At 32.6% G+C, this 17,942-nt stretch overlaps 3 protein-coding genes across 3 annotated transcripts; 2 read left to right on the top strand and 1 right to left on the bottom strand.

Moving 5' to 3' along the window:
- Positions 1 to 1,603: 1,603 nt before the first annotated feature.
- On the top strand, positions 1,604 to 6,247 carry LOC113874763. The gene is made up of 3 exons (XM_027512977.1): positions 1,604 to 1,739; positions 1,873 to 2,264; positions 5,432 to 6,247. The coding sequence occupies exons 1-3, from the start codon at positions 1,646 to 1,648 to the stop codon at positions 6,245 to 6,247; spliced, it is 1,302 nt and encodes a 433-aa protein (XP_027368778.1). The 5' UTR covers positions 1,604 to 1,645.
- LOC113846295 lies at positions 5,270 to 9,952 on the bottom strand. Its single transcript, XM_027474381.1, has 4 exons — positions 9,014 to 9,952; positions 8,136 to 8,206; positions 7,646 to 8,036; positions 5,270 to 7,546 (listed from the first exon to the last, which is right to left on the bottom strand). Exons 1-4 carry the CDS (start codon positions 9,125 to 9,127, stop codon positions 7,352 to 7,354), a joined length of 771 nt encoding a protein of 256 aa, XP_027330182.1. The 5' UTR covers positions 9,128 to 9,952; the 3' UTR covers positions 5,270 to 7,351.
- A 3,582-nt stretch (positions 9,953 to 13,534) lies between these two features.
- Positions 13,535 to 17,822, top strand: LOC113875004 (nucleoid-associated protein At4g30620, chloroplastic-like). Its single transcript, XM_027513390.1, has 7 exons — positions 13,535 to 13,721; positions 14,207 to 14,361; positions 16,266 to 16,366; positions 16,470 to 16,509; positions 16,884 to 16,955; positions 17,334 to 17,390; positions 17,480 to 17,822. The coding sequence occupies exons 1-7, from the start codon at positions 13,631 to 13,633 to the stop codon at positions 17,552 to 17,554; spliced, it is 591 nt and encodes a 196-aa protein (XP_027369191.1). The 5' UTR covers positions 13,535 to 13,630; the 3' UTR covers positions 17,555 to 17,822.
- Positions 17,823 to 17,942: the final 120 nt, after the last annotated feature.

A 17,942-nucleotide genomic window follows, 5' to 3' on the forward strand; every position in this document is an offset into this window, starting at 1 on the left:
AGAGTCCAAATAAAGAATCTAACGAATCTAATTGCTACAAAATCTCTCACTTTGGCGTTCACGTGGACACCATTCAACCGAAGAAGGAAGTGTTTTTGTCAATGCTGTGTTGAATAGAATCGATTCGATTGACTACAATTTTTTGAACAATATATAGAAACTTAGCAGTAAACAACATATTATTTCTCGTGTTAATTTTTTTAATTTTTTAAATACTGCTTTTAAATTTAATTTCAAATCCAATCTAATATCTAACTTAATATGCTTTATCAAATTGAATATATATTTCCTTTTTACACAAGTTAAAATTTAAAATTATTATAATATTAACTAATATAAAAACTTAATTTTCATATCGATTAAAATGATGTCTCTTTATTTGAATATTTTTCAATAATTTCCTTCTAAAATCTAAGAATCTTATCTCCGTAATTCATTACTCCTTGATATAAATAACTACTTACTATTAATAATAAAAATATTTACTATTTATTATAAATTTTATTTATATTTTTTATAAATGTAAAAATATTTATGTAACATGGAATCAAACTATTTTAAAACGAAAAATTGATGTGGGAGTTATAATACTCATAACATAAATTTGAGTCCTTTAGGAGTTTTTTTCCCTTGTTAATCACATATCTTTTTAATTAAATTAGATATCCCTTCTCAAAATTTTAACTTTAAGTTAAATTTCAAATTCAGATACACTATAACAAATTAAATAATTTTTTTATTTTTTATAAACTAAAATTTTAAATTGACAAGTTGAATTTTTTAGTATTTTCACTTTAATTTTAAAATATTTTTTCACTTTAATTTATTTACGCCTGATAAAATAAAACATGTATTACTAATAATAAGTTATTTACTATCATTTTTATCTTTTAATTTATAAATTTCATTTATTTTTTTAAATTTATTCACCCAAAAATTTGCTATTTGTTTTAATATAACTGAAGAAATGAATTAGTTTTCATACTAATTGTATTGTAATATTAAAAGACATATATAAAAAGGTAAAGAAAATAACTTTATATGAGTCTTAGTAATTAATGTTATAAATTTAGTAGATAAATAAATTATTAAAATTAATGATAAAATCTCATTCATAGCACTTTTAATAAATTTTAGTAAAAAGTTACTTTAACTTTAATTAAAATTTTTGTTTAAATTTTAATAAATATAACTGTGTTAAATGTTTAGAAAGAGAATTTATAATAATATTATATAATTTAAATAGAATTGCGCTAAGTGAAAGATAGTTTTAATGTATGTGTAGTGAATATTGTGGCAAAGTAAGAGAAATTCCCCCGATAAAATGGCAGCAGTTTCATAAAGAGATAAGGGACAATGGACTCAGGTTGCTGACCACTGTGGTCCCATTCAAATTTCAAACAATTTTCTTGACATACTTGAAAGAAAGAGTGGGGAAAAGATTTGATCAACATCAACCCACAAAGTAACAGAATCACTCTCCCACATCCCCCAAACTTACAGACCAAGTATTGGTTTCAAGAACAAAGCTTCTTCCCATTAACGCACATTAAATACGCGTGTCAAGCCCCCCCTCACACTATCACTCTCTTCCCACAAAACACACTTCTTCTCTTTCTCAGGTTTCAAGTTCCAACCTTTTTCCATGGAATTCAAGTACCGCGCTGTCGACAACCCACCGACGCCAACGTCGCACCCTCTCTCCACCATCACCTATTTCTCCGATCGCTCATCTAGAGGTAACGTTTCCGATACGCTTTTTGGCAATGTCCCTTTTGCGCTGCTGCATGTTAATTGCGGAAAAAACTCAACTTTTCTCACGTTTGTTCCTTTGATTGATCGTCCACTTTCTGGGGTTTGAGTTGAAAACAGGTTGCTTTTCCGGCAACGTCCCGGCGAAAAAACTATTCCGAATGCCGGTGGTGGGCAATGCCGGCGAAGCGTTAAGGCGAGAGCTGGAGAAAGAGCAAATCCGGCGAGAGATAGAGAAGGAGGAAATCAGAAGAGAGATAATCGCCGGCGAGATTGCACGGAGGCGAGAGCTGGAAGAGGAAGTTAGGAGGGAACTGGCGTTGGAGAGAGGGTTAGGAATCCCAATGCAAAGGAGTTTATCGTTTCAAGAGCACGTTTCCATGTGCTTGAATCCGAGGCTGAACCCGGTTGATACATTATATGGTGGGTCACAGCCACAATTACCGCAACTTGTGGCACCTACTCAAATCAAACCTTCTCCGCAGAATAACAAGGATAAAGTAATCATACTGGTTAGTTTTGTGCTTGCTTTAACCTTTTGTTCTCTCTTTATCTTTTTTTCTGCTTCTTCATTTCTTTGCCAAGTTTGTCTTGTTTAGTACTTTCACTGCATCCAATCTGGTTGTTTAATGGCCACGGACTGAGGTCTTTTTCTAACTTCTAAAACTCATCAAGGTAGTTTTGATTTGTTTTTTGTGGGGGCGGTGTAAAATTGCGAAGGTGGTAATTACAAGCTCATTTAAATTTCTCATTTTAATTATAATTACTGTTGTGGATGGGATAGGAATAGTGGTAGTATGGAATAATATAATTGCATGGCGTGTAACTTTTTTTTAATGTAATACACTGCATCTACCATTCCTTTCCTATATTTCATTATGTCTATAATATTTCCCATCCCATAATTTAGACGTAAGAAGGGGATGGGTATTTTGATTATGCCTAGAATTGTGTAACCCTTTATTAATTTCTACTATGCCACTCCTTCGTGCTTCTCTCCTTTGTTTCCTCTCTAAAAGTTCAATATGGTTAAGTCTTCAATACTAAATTCCAGATCAATAATTGCTCTATATAAATTGAGCATAAACATTTGTAGGTAGGTTTGTTCATGGTATTTTTGTTCTCCCAATTATACCAGTCAAATTGAATCAAACCTTTGAGTTTGGTTTGGTTTCTTTCAGAATCTAAGTGAGCTCAGCTTGGTTTTAGAGACGATTTCCATCATTGGTTTAATGCAAGGTTTAAAAATATTTCCTTATTTTACAAATTGGAATGAACCAGAATATTAAAATGAAGCCGATTTCCTATCTCATGAATGATTGATTCATTGGCTGCCGTGAACTCATGTTTGAGATGAGTAAAGGAGTTTTAAAAATTTTCTCAGTACTACAATTTCTTGTTATTTGCTTTGGGGTATGTTTTGTAAGGTATTTTGATGAATGATGAGCCATACTGTGCCTTGGGAGAGAAACAGGGGAGCTATAGTTGGAGGAATTTTGATATGAAGTGTTATTGTTAGTTACTATATCCCACTTGTACAAATATAATAAAAAAATCCAAATAATTTATTAGTTGATTGTAGTGTTGAATGACATTGTTCATTAGGAGTTTATTGTTGACTCAAACAAGGAAGTGAAGTTCTTGATTTGATCCAAGTGTGCTTCTTGAAATTATGTATGTTGAGTTTGTATACCCATTTTTATGAGAGAGCAAAGAAACAACCAATGCATACAAATTCAATTGCCACAGTCAAAGAATACAAGTAATTATTCCTGATGAGTCAAGTGTAATCTGTTCATGACCATGTGATTTGACATTATAATTAATGATCCATTTAGCTGCTTTATTTTAGAGTATATTCCAGTACTACTCATTTACACTCCCTTCCTGTGAGAGGTGCTCAAATTACCCTACCCTATTGTTTATTTTCAACAAATGCTCTTCTTTCTCTGAAGAGATGGAAATGTGCTACACTATAGTCCTTCTTGATAGTGATAGTAAAAATCTATGAACGAGCTCTTGAGGACATTCTTCCTTACTTAGTAACTCTTAAGTTTAGAAGATGAAATGAAGCATTGAACAACCTTTACTATCAGTTTTGGGAGTTTACCCAAAATCTTCATTTTATCTTATAAAAACACAAAGTTGGTAGTATGAGTTCAAAACTAACTATCAGTGACATTGAAAGTTGCAAAGAGAGAAAAAACTGTTCCCAAGAGGTTATTTCACATGGTAATCTCTAAGGAGAGGGGAGATTAGTGAAATTTGAGCATATCTAAAGGAACCAAAGTGTAATTTATTTATTTATACAGGTGGGCTTTCTTGTAATTAACTAACTACTTAACTGGTAGTAAATAATTAAAAATGACAATTGATGTTAAAGTGAGTAAGGGGACAGATAGATTCTTCCGTGGTTTCTCTCTGATAAAAAATATGGTCTTCCATACAATGTGGTGTTACTTATGGGTAGTGAGAGTGAGGAAGCTATATTGCACGAATTCTTGCTATTGGTTTGAGAAAATGTTTTCTATTTTGATTTTGTTTTCATTCTTAATTACAAAAATGTAACTTTCTTTTCATTGTGTTTGTTTTCCAAGATTGATATAAAAAATAGTGAAAGTAATAAAACACTGTTTTCATTCTTTCATACAAATATTTGAAAATAAGAAACAAAAGAAAAATAATGACATTTTTAAATTATAAGTGAAAAGTAAAACTGAAAATAGAAATCATTTTCTCGAATTAAGCGGCAATTAGGTGCTTATAGCCATGGCAGGCGAGTTTTTACTCGTGTTCCACAATGACAAAGGAAATGGATAGTGTCCAAATGGTTACTCAGGTTGCGTTGTATGAGATGATTTATTGTTGATAGATGGAACTTAATAGTATTGTTTTAGGATCCTTATCACATAGGCTATTGCAAGAGTGATTTATATCACAAAAAGATGAATTTGTGAACATATATCACTCTTCTAAGGACCATATGACCAAAGGTCATACTAGACTACATTTAGATCTATATATCAGAGTAAAGGATGCATGAAGTCACGATGTGTTCCCTTCCATAAACACCTTATTCAGGACTTCATGTTACCTGTGTTCATTGACTCTTGCATTCTATCACACACATATTTTCTCAAGCATATCGTTTTATTATTATGTTCAAATGGCAACTGCTTTACTTTGCTAGATTTTCCACGGGCTACTTTAAAAGGGGGATTTTACTATGTAAGTAATCAATACTGTGTTGCGGTCTATATTTTGATGTAGAGCATTAGTAGGGGATTAGAACCCTATTCTGTTAACAATGGAATAACTAGTTGTATTCAGCAATAAAAGAGGATTGGGTGAGTTAACTAAACTCAGCGGGATTTGTGAGAAGAAAATTGGGAGGAGAGTTAGCTAAACCCAATGTTGCTCATGAATGCTCCTTACTGAAGTTTAGTTGAGTGTATATCGAATGGAGTTTGGACCTTCCATCCAAAATTTATTTATTTATTTTTCTAAATTTGTTGTTAGCTGACTTTAGCAATTATTGGTTGTTTTTTAATTCCAGAAGTTTTGTTAGGCACTTTTGTTGTTGAATTACATAAAATATGTTTTGAAGCTATAGCTTGAATTATGCCATTTGTTGAAGCTCTTAATTGACCAGTGTGTGTATGTAAATGAACCATTGCAGGCTAAGCCAGACCCTGGTCCTCATGGTGCAAAGCGAAAAGTGATAACACCTCCTGCAGTTTATGGCAGGGAGCATTCTCCATTTGGTTTGCAGAAGAAACCCAAGGAGGAGTGGAGTTGTGCACTATGTCAGGTTAGTGCCACAAGTGAGACAGGCTTGAATGACCATCTTAAGGGAAGGAAGCACAAGGCCAAAGAAGCCGCACTCAGAACTCCAAAGATTGGTAAGAGCACCAAGACATCATTATCATTAAATATAAGCATAAAGTGTGTGAAATCTACTAAAGCCATTGTTACCACGAAAACAGGGTTGGATGCAAAAGCAGATAAAGGTGTAACTTCCTCCACAGACACAAATCACACAACAGTTGATAAAGGTGTAATGGAATCTAAAAATGAGGAACACTCTGCGCAGAAAAGCCAAGATATAGGTGGTTTGGAGAACGAAAATGAAACAGCAACCAGTACAGAATCAGGGAAAGTAAAAGCATTGACGAGGAAGAAGCTCGAATTTTGGTGTGAAATTTGTCAAATTTTTACTCGCTCAGAAATTGTGATGCAAGGCCATAAAAATGGGAAAAAACACTTGATGCGAATAAAGAAATTTAAAAAAAACAATGGGAGTGCCCCATCCACATCCTCAGTATCACTTCAAGATACTGGGTTGATCAAAGATACAGATGCTGTTAGCAAAGAAACTGACCAAAAGATGACATCTGTTTTGAATGATGAAACAATACCAAAGACAGCAGAGAGATCTTCAGATTCAGAGGAAGTGCATCCACCCAAAGGAGATAAAGAAGGTGAAGAACTATGATTACATGCAAGATACTGCGAATTCTGGAGTTGACAAAACAACTCATAATGTATGTCTTTTTGTTGACTTATTATACAACTTGTGTACTGCGTTTACTAATGTGACATTTTAAAACTGCTACGTATGCCTCACATGAGGAACTCGTTTACTAATGGGTTGCATCCTCATTCCATGGCTATATATCCATCCTTGTTTAATTTAGTCCTTACTAACTCCTTTCTTGTAACGCAAACCCAGTTTAGGACCCTAAATGGTTCGGTTCCATTCCATGTCAATATATCCATGCAGAGTTAAGCTTCAACATTAGAACTGTTATATACGGCTTGCTTTAAAGAGAGCAAAAAGAGCGAGTGAGCTTTGTTCTGTTTGATATTTGGACGTTAACATGGACACCAAAAAAGTAAGAATATAATTAAATAATTGTTCAAATGTAAAGATTTTCTGGCTTCAAGCAAGTGAATAACCATGCTATCAGAACTGGCCACGTATTCTGAGATTTCTTAGCAACTTATGCAATGTAAACATTCAACAACTATTTTGTCGTGGCGCCAAAACTCCAACATCCTAGCCTAAATCCTGGTCAAGTAGATATATTTTTTTATTCCTAGATTTTCTCCATACGACGGTCAAGTCAAGTTGAGATATAATAAAATGGAATAATGATCGAGCACAACGGAGAATCTTATGTTACATAACTTAAAAAATAATACCAAATGTGCCAAGCGATTTAATGAATAGACATGGTGAACAAAACCAACAGACCCTAGTCCCTACCCTTCAAAATCACAAGAGCCCTTGAGCCAAGTGATAGAAACAAGCACAAGATTCTAAGGACCGTGGCCACCATCTCAACCACAGAATTCAAATCCAATTTTGGTCTATTTGCCAAGCCAAAAACAACTTGTGTGGGGAAAGATATGATTTTTGGGAATAAATTCTCCATTCCATCTAAATATATATTGAACATATGATTCTATAAGGTATATTTTTTATCTTTACAAAGTGAAACAGAAACCAGAATGGGAAGGTTAAAAATCTGTTACATATCAAAGCAAGACCACACATTCCAAAAGGGTAGGAATTCAGCCTATTGTACACTATAGATCAAACCCTCAACGCCACCTGGTCTTGCCATGAAATCTTCCTCTTCCCAGCCCTATTTGATCCATCCCCAACATTTCTACAAACCGAGAGCTTGATATCGTTGTGCTGCTCGTCGCTCACAACTCGTTGCATACTTCTCTTTGGTTCTTCAATCTTCATGGGCTCACTGTTGCCCTGCAATTCCTCCTCTTCTCTCTGCATGACACCAAAATAGAAGGAAACAATGAGTCTACTTGAATCAAACAAAAACAAGGACTCTTGATGGATGTAAACACAGAATGCGCAGTTAATTACCGAAATCTGGTTCAAGTCAAAAAACGGAGTCACACTCTTCTTTGTGGCTTCCTTGCCACTTTGGATCATATCTCTGTGATTCAAGTCAAATACAGGAGCAGAATTGTGATGAGAAGCATCTTTTTTACTAAAACTCCTAGCATTCTGGTTTAAATCAAACACATGGCCAGTTTTTGGCAATATGACTTCAACCCCATTGGAAAGCCTTCCATTAGGGTTCAAATGAGAACCAGTTGGTGGACGCGACGTAGATTCCTTTCTCTTGTAATTCCTTCCTTTTGAGATAATGGGGGCTTGGATTTTGAGTTTTTGTTGCTTTACAAGTTCTTGCTTTGATTGAGACTTTGGAATAGGATGTTTTAGTAAGTATTTGTAACGTTGCCTCAAGAATCTGCAGTTACAAGTGACAGTGATGAGGCTAAGCTCTATTGATAAAAATAAACTGCAAACTATGAAAAGCCACATTGCTACTTTGAGCATGAAACATTACCTAACTTCAGCTGACAGCAGCAACTTTTTCTGCTTCGTAGCCTGCAATTTCCTTCTCATGGCCTCTGTATCCTGAGATTATTAGAAAATAGAAATTCAATGAGATGAGTTTCTCAAAAACATATTGGGAAAAAAAAAACATTGCACAACAACTCAAACAACACCAGCATGAAGAAAATAGACAAACAAACACACCAACAAAACTATTTTGACAAAACTTAGACAAAGTGAGCAGCCAAAAGGAAAAAGAGGATTAGTTTACAATAAGAATTATTTAATCTCTAAATTCAGGATTTAGTAATTTCAAAAACCCTAAGGAAAATATGATATAATTGGCGTAAAGACTCAAACGGCAGGAATTAACAAACCATGAAGAGTAAAGGCCTTCAAAAGCTTTATAAAATATGTAAAAGAGAAAAGCAAAATAAGAAAATTCGCCATAGTACCCTGCTATGCGATTGTTGTTTTATTTTCATCAGATGCTCAGGAATTTTGCAGATAAGAATAAAAAATTTTGAAATCCAAATATTTGTTTGTGGGAGGTAAAGAAATGAGGGAATTATCAAAAGAAACAAGAGCGAGAGGTGATCAAATACCGCAAGGATGAACATGAAAACCCACCATCCCAACAGATCGGAAGTCGAAACACAAATTTAAATCCACACAAACAATCCAACAACCATGTCAATCAAAACATAAGACCCCTTTATTGTTTCCTCCAAAAAATATCCTTAACTTCCACGACAACATCCCAACAACAAACCCAAATCCACCAAAACCCACAAAGAAATAAGAAGAAAAACCAGATCCAGAGAAAACCATGAAAGAAAATTTCAATCTTTGATAGGAAAACAACGAGGGCAAGGGTGGTGTTGTTACCTTCTGCAGATCTTCATAGTCCTGCAGGAGACTCTGGTGCCTCAACCTTGTTCTCTGATCCTTATACACACCATAAGGAGGATCCATGGTGACAACCCCTTTCAACTTCTTCATCAGATCAGAGAAGAGGAAGGTACCACACAAGGGAAGAACCAAATAAAACTAAAGGCAAAAGGGAGAAAGAGAGAGATAGGAGAAGGTGAGGTGGGTATATGATGGAACAAAACGTGAGAGAAAGGGATAGGAAAAGAGAGGCACAAGAAAGAGAGAGGTGAAGAGAGGTAAGAAGGTTCTCGCTTTCCTGTTTTCTCTGTGAAACTCTGACCAAGACAAAGAACCCCAAAAAGCCCACATAACTCGGTGAAAAATATTGTTCTTTTGAAAGACCAGTGATGAAGATGGGATTTTTTGGGGGCTTGCAGAAGGGTAATTCGGGGAACATAGTTGTGATGAGAGAGAGAGAGAGAAAGAAAGAGAGAGTTGTAAGGTGGGTTTGGTTGGAGGACATTTGAACACATCTAACTTCTCTTTCTTTTGTTTCCCATTCTTTCTTTCTTTCTTTTTTGTTTTTCTTTCTTCTACATAAATTTTGGTCCAGCTGGGCCATTGATGAGAGAGAAAGAGTGTTGGGTGGTGTGGACTCTTTGGTTTTGATGGGAGGATGCGTGGAGTTTCCATGTTTCTTCTCTCATTGTATTTGCCATTTGTTGTTTCCCTCTGTGTAGAGAGAGAGAGAGTGAATGGGTCAGAGAGATATAGATGGATAGATTAGGGGCTGGAAAAAAGGCAAAGGGATAGATAGATGGATAAATGAGATGGCATAGAATGGGATGGAATGGTGCTGTTTCTCTCTGCTATGCTGTAGCAGTTGTTGGGTGCAACCTTATTTTTAGGCTTTGGTTTAGTTTGGTTGGGTTGGGTTGGGTTGGGTTGGGTCGATTTGGTTTTTGTTTGTTGGGGTTGTGAATCTCTGATGGTGCCATGGTGGCTTTTACTAATGATACAGATGCCCCTTTCATTTCACTTCACACAACTACTATTATTATATGCAAGGGTCAATTGATGTGCATTTACCCATATACCCTTCTCTTTTTTTCACCCCCTTGTCCTGGGTGGAGAAATCCAACATGGTTTTTTCATGATGAAGCATGTAAAGTAAAAGAAGAAAAATCCCAAACACTCATTTATTTTGTGGGAGTGTCTTTTCTCTCTAGCACTTGCATTCATATATGAATATGAGGGGTGGATTAGGTACTTTGCCTTCTATGTCCAACTGAATCCCTATCTTTATATTTAATGTTTCATCCATCTTCATGAATGGAATTAGAAAGATCCCACCAGCACCTACTTTCAGGACTTTTCTGAGTGACACCAACCTACCTACTTAATACCCACTAATCCTCTTCTCTCTTCAATGAAAGCTCCATCACCACCGTTACTCTTCATTTCTTCTGTTGTGTAGCCGTGCCACTGTAATCTCAGATTTTCAGATCTCATTGGCTAATTTTAACCAGCTTACCCTTTTTTCTTTATGTGATTCCACTCACACATTTAAAATTTCAAAGGTTTTATTAAATTTATTTTTTAAGACTGAATTTAAGTATCTTTAAATAAGTATATTTTATTAATTTTAGCTTTTAAAGATAAGTTTAAATTTTTATTAATGTTAAATTCTTATTAAAATATAATATTTATTTTTTTATATTCTTTAAATATTAAATAGTTTCTTTTTTGTATAAATTAAAAATAGTGTGATTAATATTTTTTAATAAAAAATACTATTTCTTTAAACACAAGTGACAACTTACCTATTTCTTTACGTATTTTAACACGTATTATAATTTTAAATAATTATTAATTTTTTAATATGTATTTAAAAATACACCATGTATAATAAAATTTTATTAAAATGTATAAATTGAATTCAATGTATCAATAATCTTAAATACTATAACTTTTAACTCAAGTTATAATAATTTATTTATTATTAGGTATTATTAAAAATACGTTAAAAAACGGTATAATCATTTTGCCTTATCTTTATACACTTTTATTCTGATTAAATAAATGTGTGCTTCCAACTAGCTTTGATCACTTGTGAATTCTGATGATGTTGTAACAAGGGCAATATGGAGAATTGCCTCTTCTGGAGGTACAAAATGTGAAACCAAACACAAGAGCCCAACCATGGTAACAAGTTTAACACAAAAACAGTTGCAGAGAAGAGAAGTCTCCCAAAACAAAGATTCTGATATGTGACCAGAGAATAGCAGTTTGGTTAAATAAAGCTGCCGGTGACTGTTAATGTTGTTTGGTTTTTTCGTTCTCTAACATTTTTGTCGGTCACATTTCACTTCTCTCTCCTCATCAGAGACTCTCAGTTTTATATATGTATATATATAGACTTAATTTTTAAATTTTATTTATTTTATAAATTTAATTTAAATTTTTATTAATTTATACGTAATAAATTATAATTTATTATTTTATTAATTTTTAAATATAAATCAAATGAAAATTTAGATTAAGTATAAAAGTTTTTATACTTATATTAATATAAAAAATTATTTTTTTAAATATATATTTATAAAATATCGTTTAATTTATTAATAAGAGTGGATAATGTAGATATATTTATATTATAACTTGAGTTATTTATTTTTAAAGAAATTAAAACAGATAAAATAATACGCGGGTGATGATGTTACAAAATCAAACGGTACTTTTGGAAAAACTGTTCAAAAAGTATTTCAAAGTTTGTACACGAAGAAAACACATTCTTCAATCAAACACGTATTAATTAATAAAGATAAAATTAGAAGAACAAAAAATTATTCATTAATTTTATAAAATAACAATGAAAACACGCTTAACAGAATGCTTAAAATGTTAAAATAAGAGAAAATTTAATAATTATGCATGACATTTTTTCACAAACACATTCTTCGTGATAATATATTAATATTATCAGTTATTATTATTCTCTCTCAACAGAAATAGACTACGAAGCAGAGTATTAATTAGTAGATAAAAAACATAAAAGGAAAACAACGCATCGTCTTATTACGAATCTCCCTTAATTAGTATTTATCCTGTTCAACTCACTAATTAATCCTAGTTAAAATATCAACTTTTTATTATTTAACGTTACAATCAAACATTAACAATTGTCGTGGTAATATATCATTGAACGATAACGTTAATTTTTTTACACTGTTCATTTTTAAAATATCTACGCTATCAACAATTCATATTTTTTATTAATATAATAGTGCATTTTCCGGCAAATAAATATTTAATTTTAAAAATAATTTAAGGCGGAATATACATTAAATAGATATTGTCTTGAGACTTTCAATTTTAAAGAGATTAATTTAATAAAAACATTTAAAAGGCAGTATCGTCATTTCAATTTGATATCATGATTTTGAATCTATATATATATATATTATTTATTTTAATCATTTTTCCATATGATTTTATTTGATACAATTTTTTTTTCGAACTAAAAAGGTTTTCAATCTATCAAAATTATATTTACGAACAATTCATTTGAATTTTTTTTCTTACATGCTATATTTTTGCACCATTGACAATATATAAGAAGAAACACTCTAATTACTTAACGGCAAATAATAATGATACTAATTAAAAATAAGAAGTAAAACAATTTGTTTTTAAGAGATTGTTAATGCATGCCCTTTACAATTTTCAGTGCAGTGTAATATATATGTTAATAATAAAAAATGATCGTTTTCAATTCTCTAGCTTAGAGTATTAATTAATACGACACTTACTTTAAAATATAATGGCAAATATTTACTGAATATTTCTCAATGTTAACTTTTTGTTTTTGGAGTTTCATCATGTATTCGTGGATTTTAGTAATAGTCGTTGAGGGCAAGTTCTTAAATGTATTCATTATAATTATTTATTTATTTTAGATAATTTGTTGTCTTTATTACAATTTAACACGAAAATTACCTTTCTTTTGTTATCTAATTAATATCACGAGGTGTTTATAATTAAAATTCATTATATATGTTCAAAAGACTTATTTATTTATTTAAATTTCTCTGAATGAAATAAACAAAACAGTAAAAATATTAGAATAAAAGTAAAAGTATATTTTATTGAAATACAGATTTAAGAATATTTTTAGATATTTTAATTAAAACAAAAATATTATTTAAGTAATTTATAATAATATTAAACATGAATCTTTTCACTAAAATAATATTTTAATTAAAAATATTATCAAAATAATTGAACTAGTTCGTTGGAGAAGAAAAACAATTAAACAACGAGTCATCTAATTTTTTACGTGGCAATATGGTAATAACCAGTGACAAACACTTAGGTAGGTGATAACCAAACCCATGACAAGGATTACTTGTTGCTTCACAATTGGTCTGTTCTATGAGTTATATGAAATAGTGGTTGTGTTAGCATCATTCATTGCGTCACCAAATCTTCAATTTTCGAAGACCAATATATAGAAGCTAAAAAATATCCATTATCTAACAGTGTTTTTGGCCTCTCTAAGATCAATCACCCCCTTCAATAAAAAATCACACTTTTAAACTTTTTCTTCCCTGCGCGTGGAAGCCAAATCCCATGGCATCCACAGTTCCTCTTACTGGTCATTTATCGAGCATCCACGGAGCAAGTGAATGGAAAAAGCTTAACCCTTCGTTAACATCTCTTTGTAAGTGTACCCCTCCATTCATTTTCATTTGGCTTGCTTCCAAAGTCATTAAAGTTGCAAACTTTTTTCACTTTATCTTATCATAATGGATTTTTGCTTTGGCCATTGCTCGAGTGTGATAAAGCTATAATTCACAGGCAAAGAATAAAATTATTATTATTATTATTTTATTTTATTTTATTTGTTTTGGGGGGGGGGGTGTTCTGTAGGATTTGTATTTGTTTTCTTCGTCTTCAATGGGGCTTTTCTTATGGCCTAGAATGCCCTTTTTCCTTATTCATGTATCGACTGTTATTCCCCGCAGTTTGAAAGCATGAAATGTTTCCTATTATTCAAAGTCAGATCAGTTGAGCTTTGATTTGAAACTATAAGCAAAACAAGAGACATAATTGATAAGGGCTATATGTATGGTTAATCTATTTATGCTTTGGATTGCCAAAATTAGATTGTCATCACTAAGTTATTCAACATTGATTATTATATAGGTAAACTAAACTCCAGTGCAAATGTAGTTGACATGAGGATATTATCTCAGCGTGGACGTAAAAAATTTGGGCCTGATCGTAGAAATTTCCGAATTTATGCCCTATTTGGAGGAAAAAAAGAAAATAATGGGAAAAGTGACGATGCTCCTTCTAAGGTTAGAAAAGTCAGCTTTCTCTCACCATCAATATTACATGTGAATTCACACACAGGATGGCATTGCTTTTGTATCCACAATCCCACATTTCCTGTCTGTTTAAATTTTTCACCAGTCATCACTCACAGGATAATGATCGACGGCCATAATTTTTTCTTTGACATGTTTATTTGATTATATGGTTTATTTTCTTCCTTGTTTAATCTTCAGATAATTAACTTAAGCTAGATAATTGTTACTTCAGATAATTACATGTGAACTAGCACTTGTTCATTGTGAGAACTTCTCAAATCTGTTGTGTGGTAAAGTTCCTTAGGATTCACAGACAATCTTAAGTGATGCATTCACAGACATTCTCCCAAGCTTTTGGGAGTTAGATTAGATATCAGGGAAAGAAATTAGTTACAATCAATTAGAAATGTTAACTAGTTATAGGGGTTAATTAGATATAAACAAGGGTAAGAAGGGTAGAATGATTCGTTCAATTTTGTTAGTGTTTGTGAATTAGGCAGTGGCTTAGTTGTAGGAAGGGGAAACCCTTGGAGAAGAATTATCTTCTTTTCTTGGTTGTAATTCAGTATTCAATAATAAAAGCATTCTATTCTCATATTATGTTTCTGGGTATTCCTAACTCAAGCACATGACATGAAGTTTCTAATCCACCCCCATTTGATGCTTACTTTACTGCTGAGAGTTTTCTCGTTTATATGTTTGCAAAGTACAATATTCACCTTCCAAGCTAAGATTTGCATGTTGAAGATTTTGTTATTGTTTGTTTGTTTGGGGTCATGCTATTCTGTGTCTGTGTGTTCTATATTATTCTGGCTCAAAGCCAATTAGCAAACCAAGAGTATCAATCACAAGATTATAAGTTAAGCTGCATCTTGCATTGAAGATTGGCAAAAAAGACACATGGTGACTCTCTTTTGAATTACAAGGTATCCAAGTATATTGAATTTGGTCAAGTATGTTCCCACTTCCAATATATTGTGTTTCCTTTTATGCATTTAAGATACCTGATCCATAGAAGCACTAGTAAACTTCATTGTCTGTCATGCTTAACAGGATGCTATTTCTGAGTTTTTCTATGTGGCATATATATTATGTCTTTGTCAGGACCTATATTCCTGATATTGATACTTGACAGATCTGTGCTACCTTTGCCAGAATAAAAATGCTGACCTTGATGGAGTACCTCTTTGACTTAGGTCTATTAATTGACTGAAATTAATTATTTCTATCATTTGTGAATTTCCCTTCTGAGTTGGTTGATTTGTCTTCATGTTTTCCACTGCATGATCATCAGATATAGATTATTGATCTGGAACCTTAGGACAATAGCTTGTATGGATCTACACCTTTTCTTTTTCATGATTAGTCTCATCTTTGTATGCTATATACATCAAGGTAGTTATTGTCCCCCCAAGTTGCATAATTTATGATGTTATCACTGCGCACAATAAGTCTATTTCCCAATGCAGTAAATCACTCTTATATTTGGGAAAATGTTTGCAACTCATTCAATTGTGTGTGAGATGTTGCATATGGACAGCATGCTAGGTTAGTTACTCTGAAGGGATAAATGCCATTATAATGTTAATCTTGGTAGGTAGTTGGTAACTTGGTATTGTGCAGAAGTTGCATTGCCAAAGTTTTAAACAATTTTTTGAGTACCCAAGTTTAAAACTTGGTAGAATATATCAGACAGTTATTTAACACCTTTCTTGGACAAAAAGGCTTCTTGTTATGTGTATATACACTAAGCATTTATCTTACACTTTTGACAATCTCTATCAAATTCAAAATTGAGGCAGTACTTTCTTTCGTTGGTTTGCTGTGTGGATTTGTCAATCCGATGTAACTGATCTCACATTCATAATTTATGGGTTTGTGGATTATTTTAGGCAGGAATTCTTGGAAACATGCAAAATCTTTATGAGACCGTGAAGAAAGCACAGATGGTTGTCCAAGTTGAAGCAGTGCGAGTACAGAAAGAACTTGCTGCGTATGGCATTCTTGCCAAACAATTACAGCTTTTCTTGTTTTTCTCTTTTTCGGTTACACTAGCTATTCATAATGGAGTTATTTTTCTCTAATGTGTTATGCAGAGCAGAGTTTGATGGTTACTGTGAGGGTGAATTGATAAAGGTACAATACTTGCTCTCTCCCTCCTTTTGTTTCTCTCTCATGATCTCAAGTTGTGTGTTAGAAACCTTTTTGTGCTTTTTTGAGCAGATTTGGAAACTGGCACTTAAATTGCCCTTCTTTTTCTTTTTAAAACTTGAAAGAAAGAATTTTATGTGCATCATCTTATGAATATTATATGCTCTATGTTAGGTAGGGTATGTCATATAACATTATTATGGCTCATTATAAGTAACAATGAATGCTTGATATCTTCTTTATTGTTCTAACTTTATCCATTGCCATGATGTGTTTGGTTAAATTATCAATACTTATATAATAGCCTGTAAGTTTGATTTCATTTCTTAGTTTGCCTTTAATGAAGTTTAATTTTTAAGGTAACACTATCTGGGAATCAGCAACCAATTCGAACACAAATTACTGAGGCTGCTATGGAATTGGGACCGGAAGTGAGTTGACAATTCAAGTGGTTTTTTAACTTCGTATGGTTTTTTCCTGTCAGATTATATCTCATACCCTACTGCATGCTCTGGTGAACTAGAAGTAGACAATAGAGATTTAAAAATGCAAACAAATATGTGCAGACTATATCTAAGTTCTTTGATTGTTTTCTCCTGCTTACATAAAGATACCAAAATTTGGTTAGGATTATTCACTTTACGAAAGCATATAACAACTTTCCCTTTTGTCTCAATTATCAGCTGACTTGTCTAGTTCACAAAATTATTTATGTCAGACATTGTAGGAATGATTATGAATGACATTGATAGATTTCATGTCCTGAGATATTAAACTGCAATCTAATATTAAACATCTTTTGGTGGCAGAAACTTTCACTTTTAATCACTGAGGCATACAAGGATGCACACCAGAAGAGTGTCCTGGTAAAAATCTCTATTTTCAATAGGAAATGTGGAAATTCATTTGTGTAAGTGGTTATTGATTTTGGAAAACATGCTCTTGCTGTGACCAGGCCATGAAGGAAAGGATGAGTGATCTTGCACAGAGCTTAGGAGTGCCACCAGGGCTCGGTGAAGGGTTGAAGTGATGACTGTAAGATGAACCTCAATTTTGCACACAAAACCCTGTCAGAAATGCTTATTTCTCCCTTTATAGAGATTTTGAATTTCCAATCTTATTTATTCCGTTGTGTACGGATCCTTTGAAATGGTGGACTTTCCACTTTTCTTTTGTCCATTGTACTATTATTTGTTTAGTGGGGAATAATCAATTCTATATGTTCTATCATTTTGTCTATGTCAACTTGGGTTGAATTTGAAAAAAAAGGACCTTTAATGATAGGGTTTCTTATTCTTTTTCCTCAGATGTTATACTTTTTGGTTTTATTAATAAAGCCACTCTTTTTGTGTTTGTGTTTTTTAAAATGAGAAATGATAGTAATACGCTGTTAAACACTTTTTTTTTTTTTCCAAACC

Source organism: Abrus precatorius, unplaced genomic scaffold, assembly GCF_003935025.1.
Source record: "Abrus precatorius isolate BTA unplaced genomic scaffold, Abrus_2018 Scaffold8, whole genome shotgun sequence".
NCBI classification, from domain to species: domain Eukaryota; kingdom Viridiplantae; phylum Streptophyta; class Magnoliopsida; order Fabales; family Fabaceae; genus Abrus; species Abrus precatorius.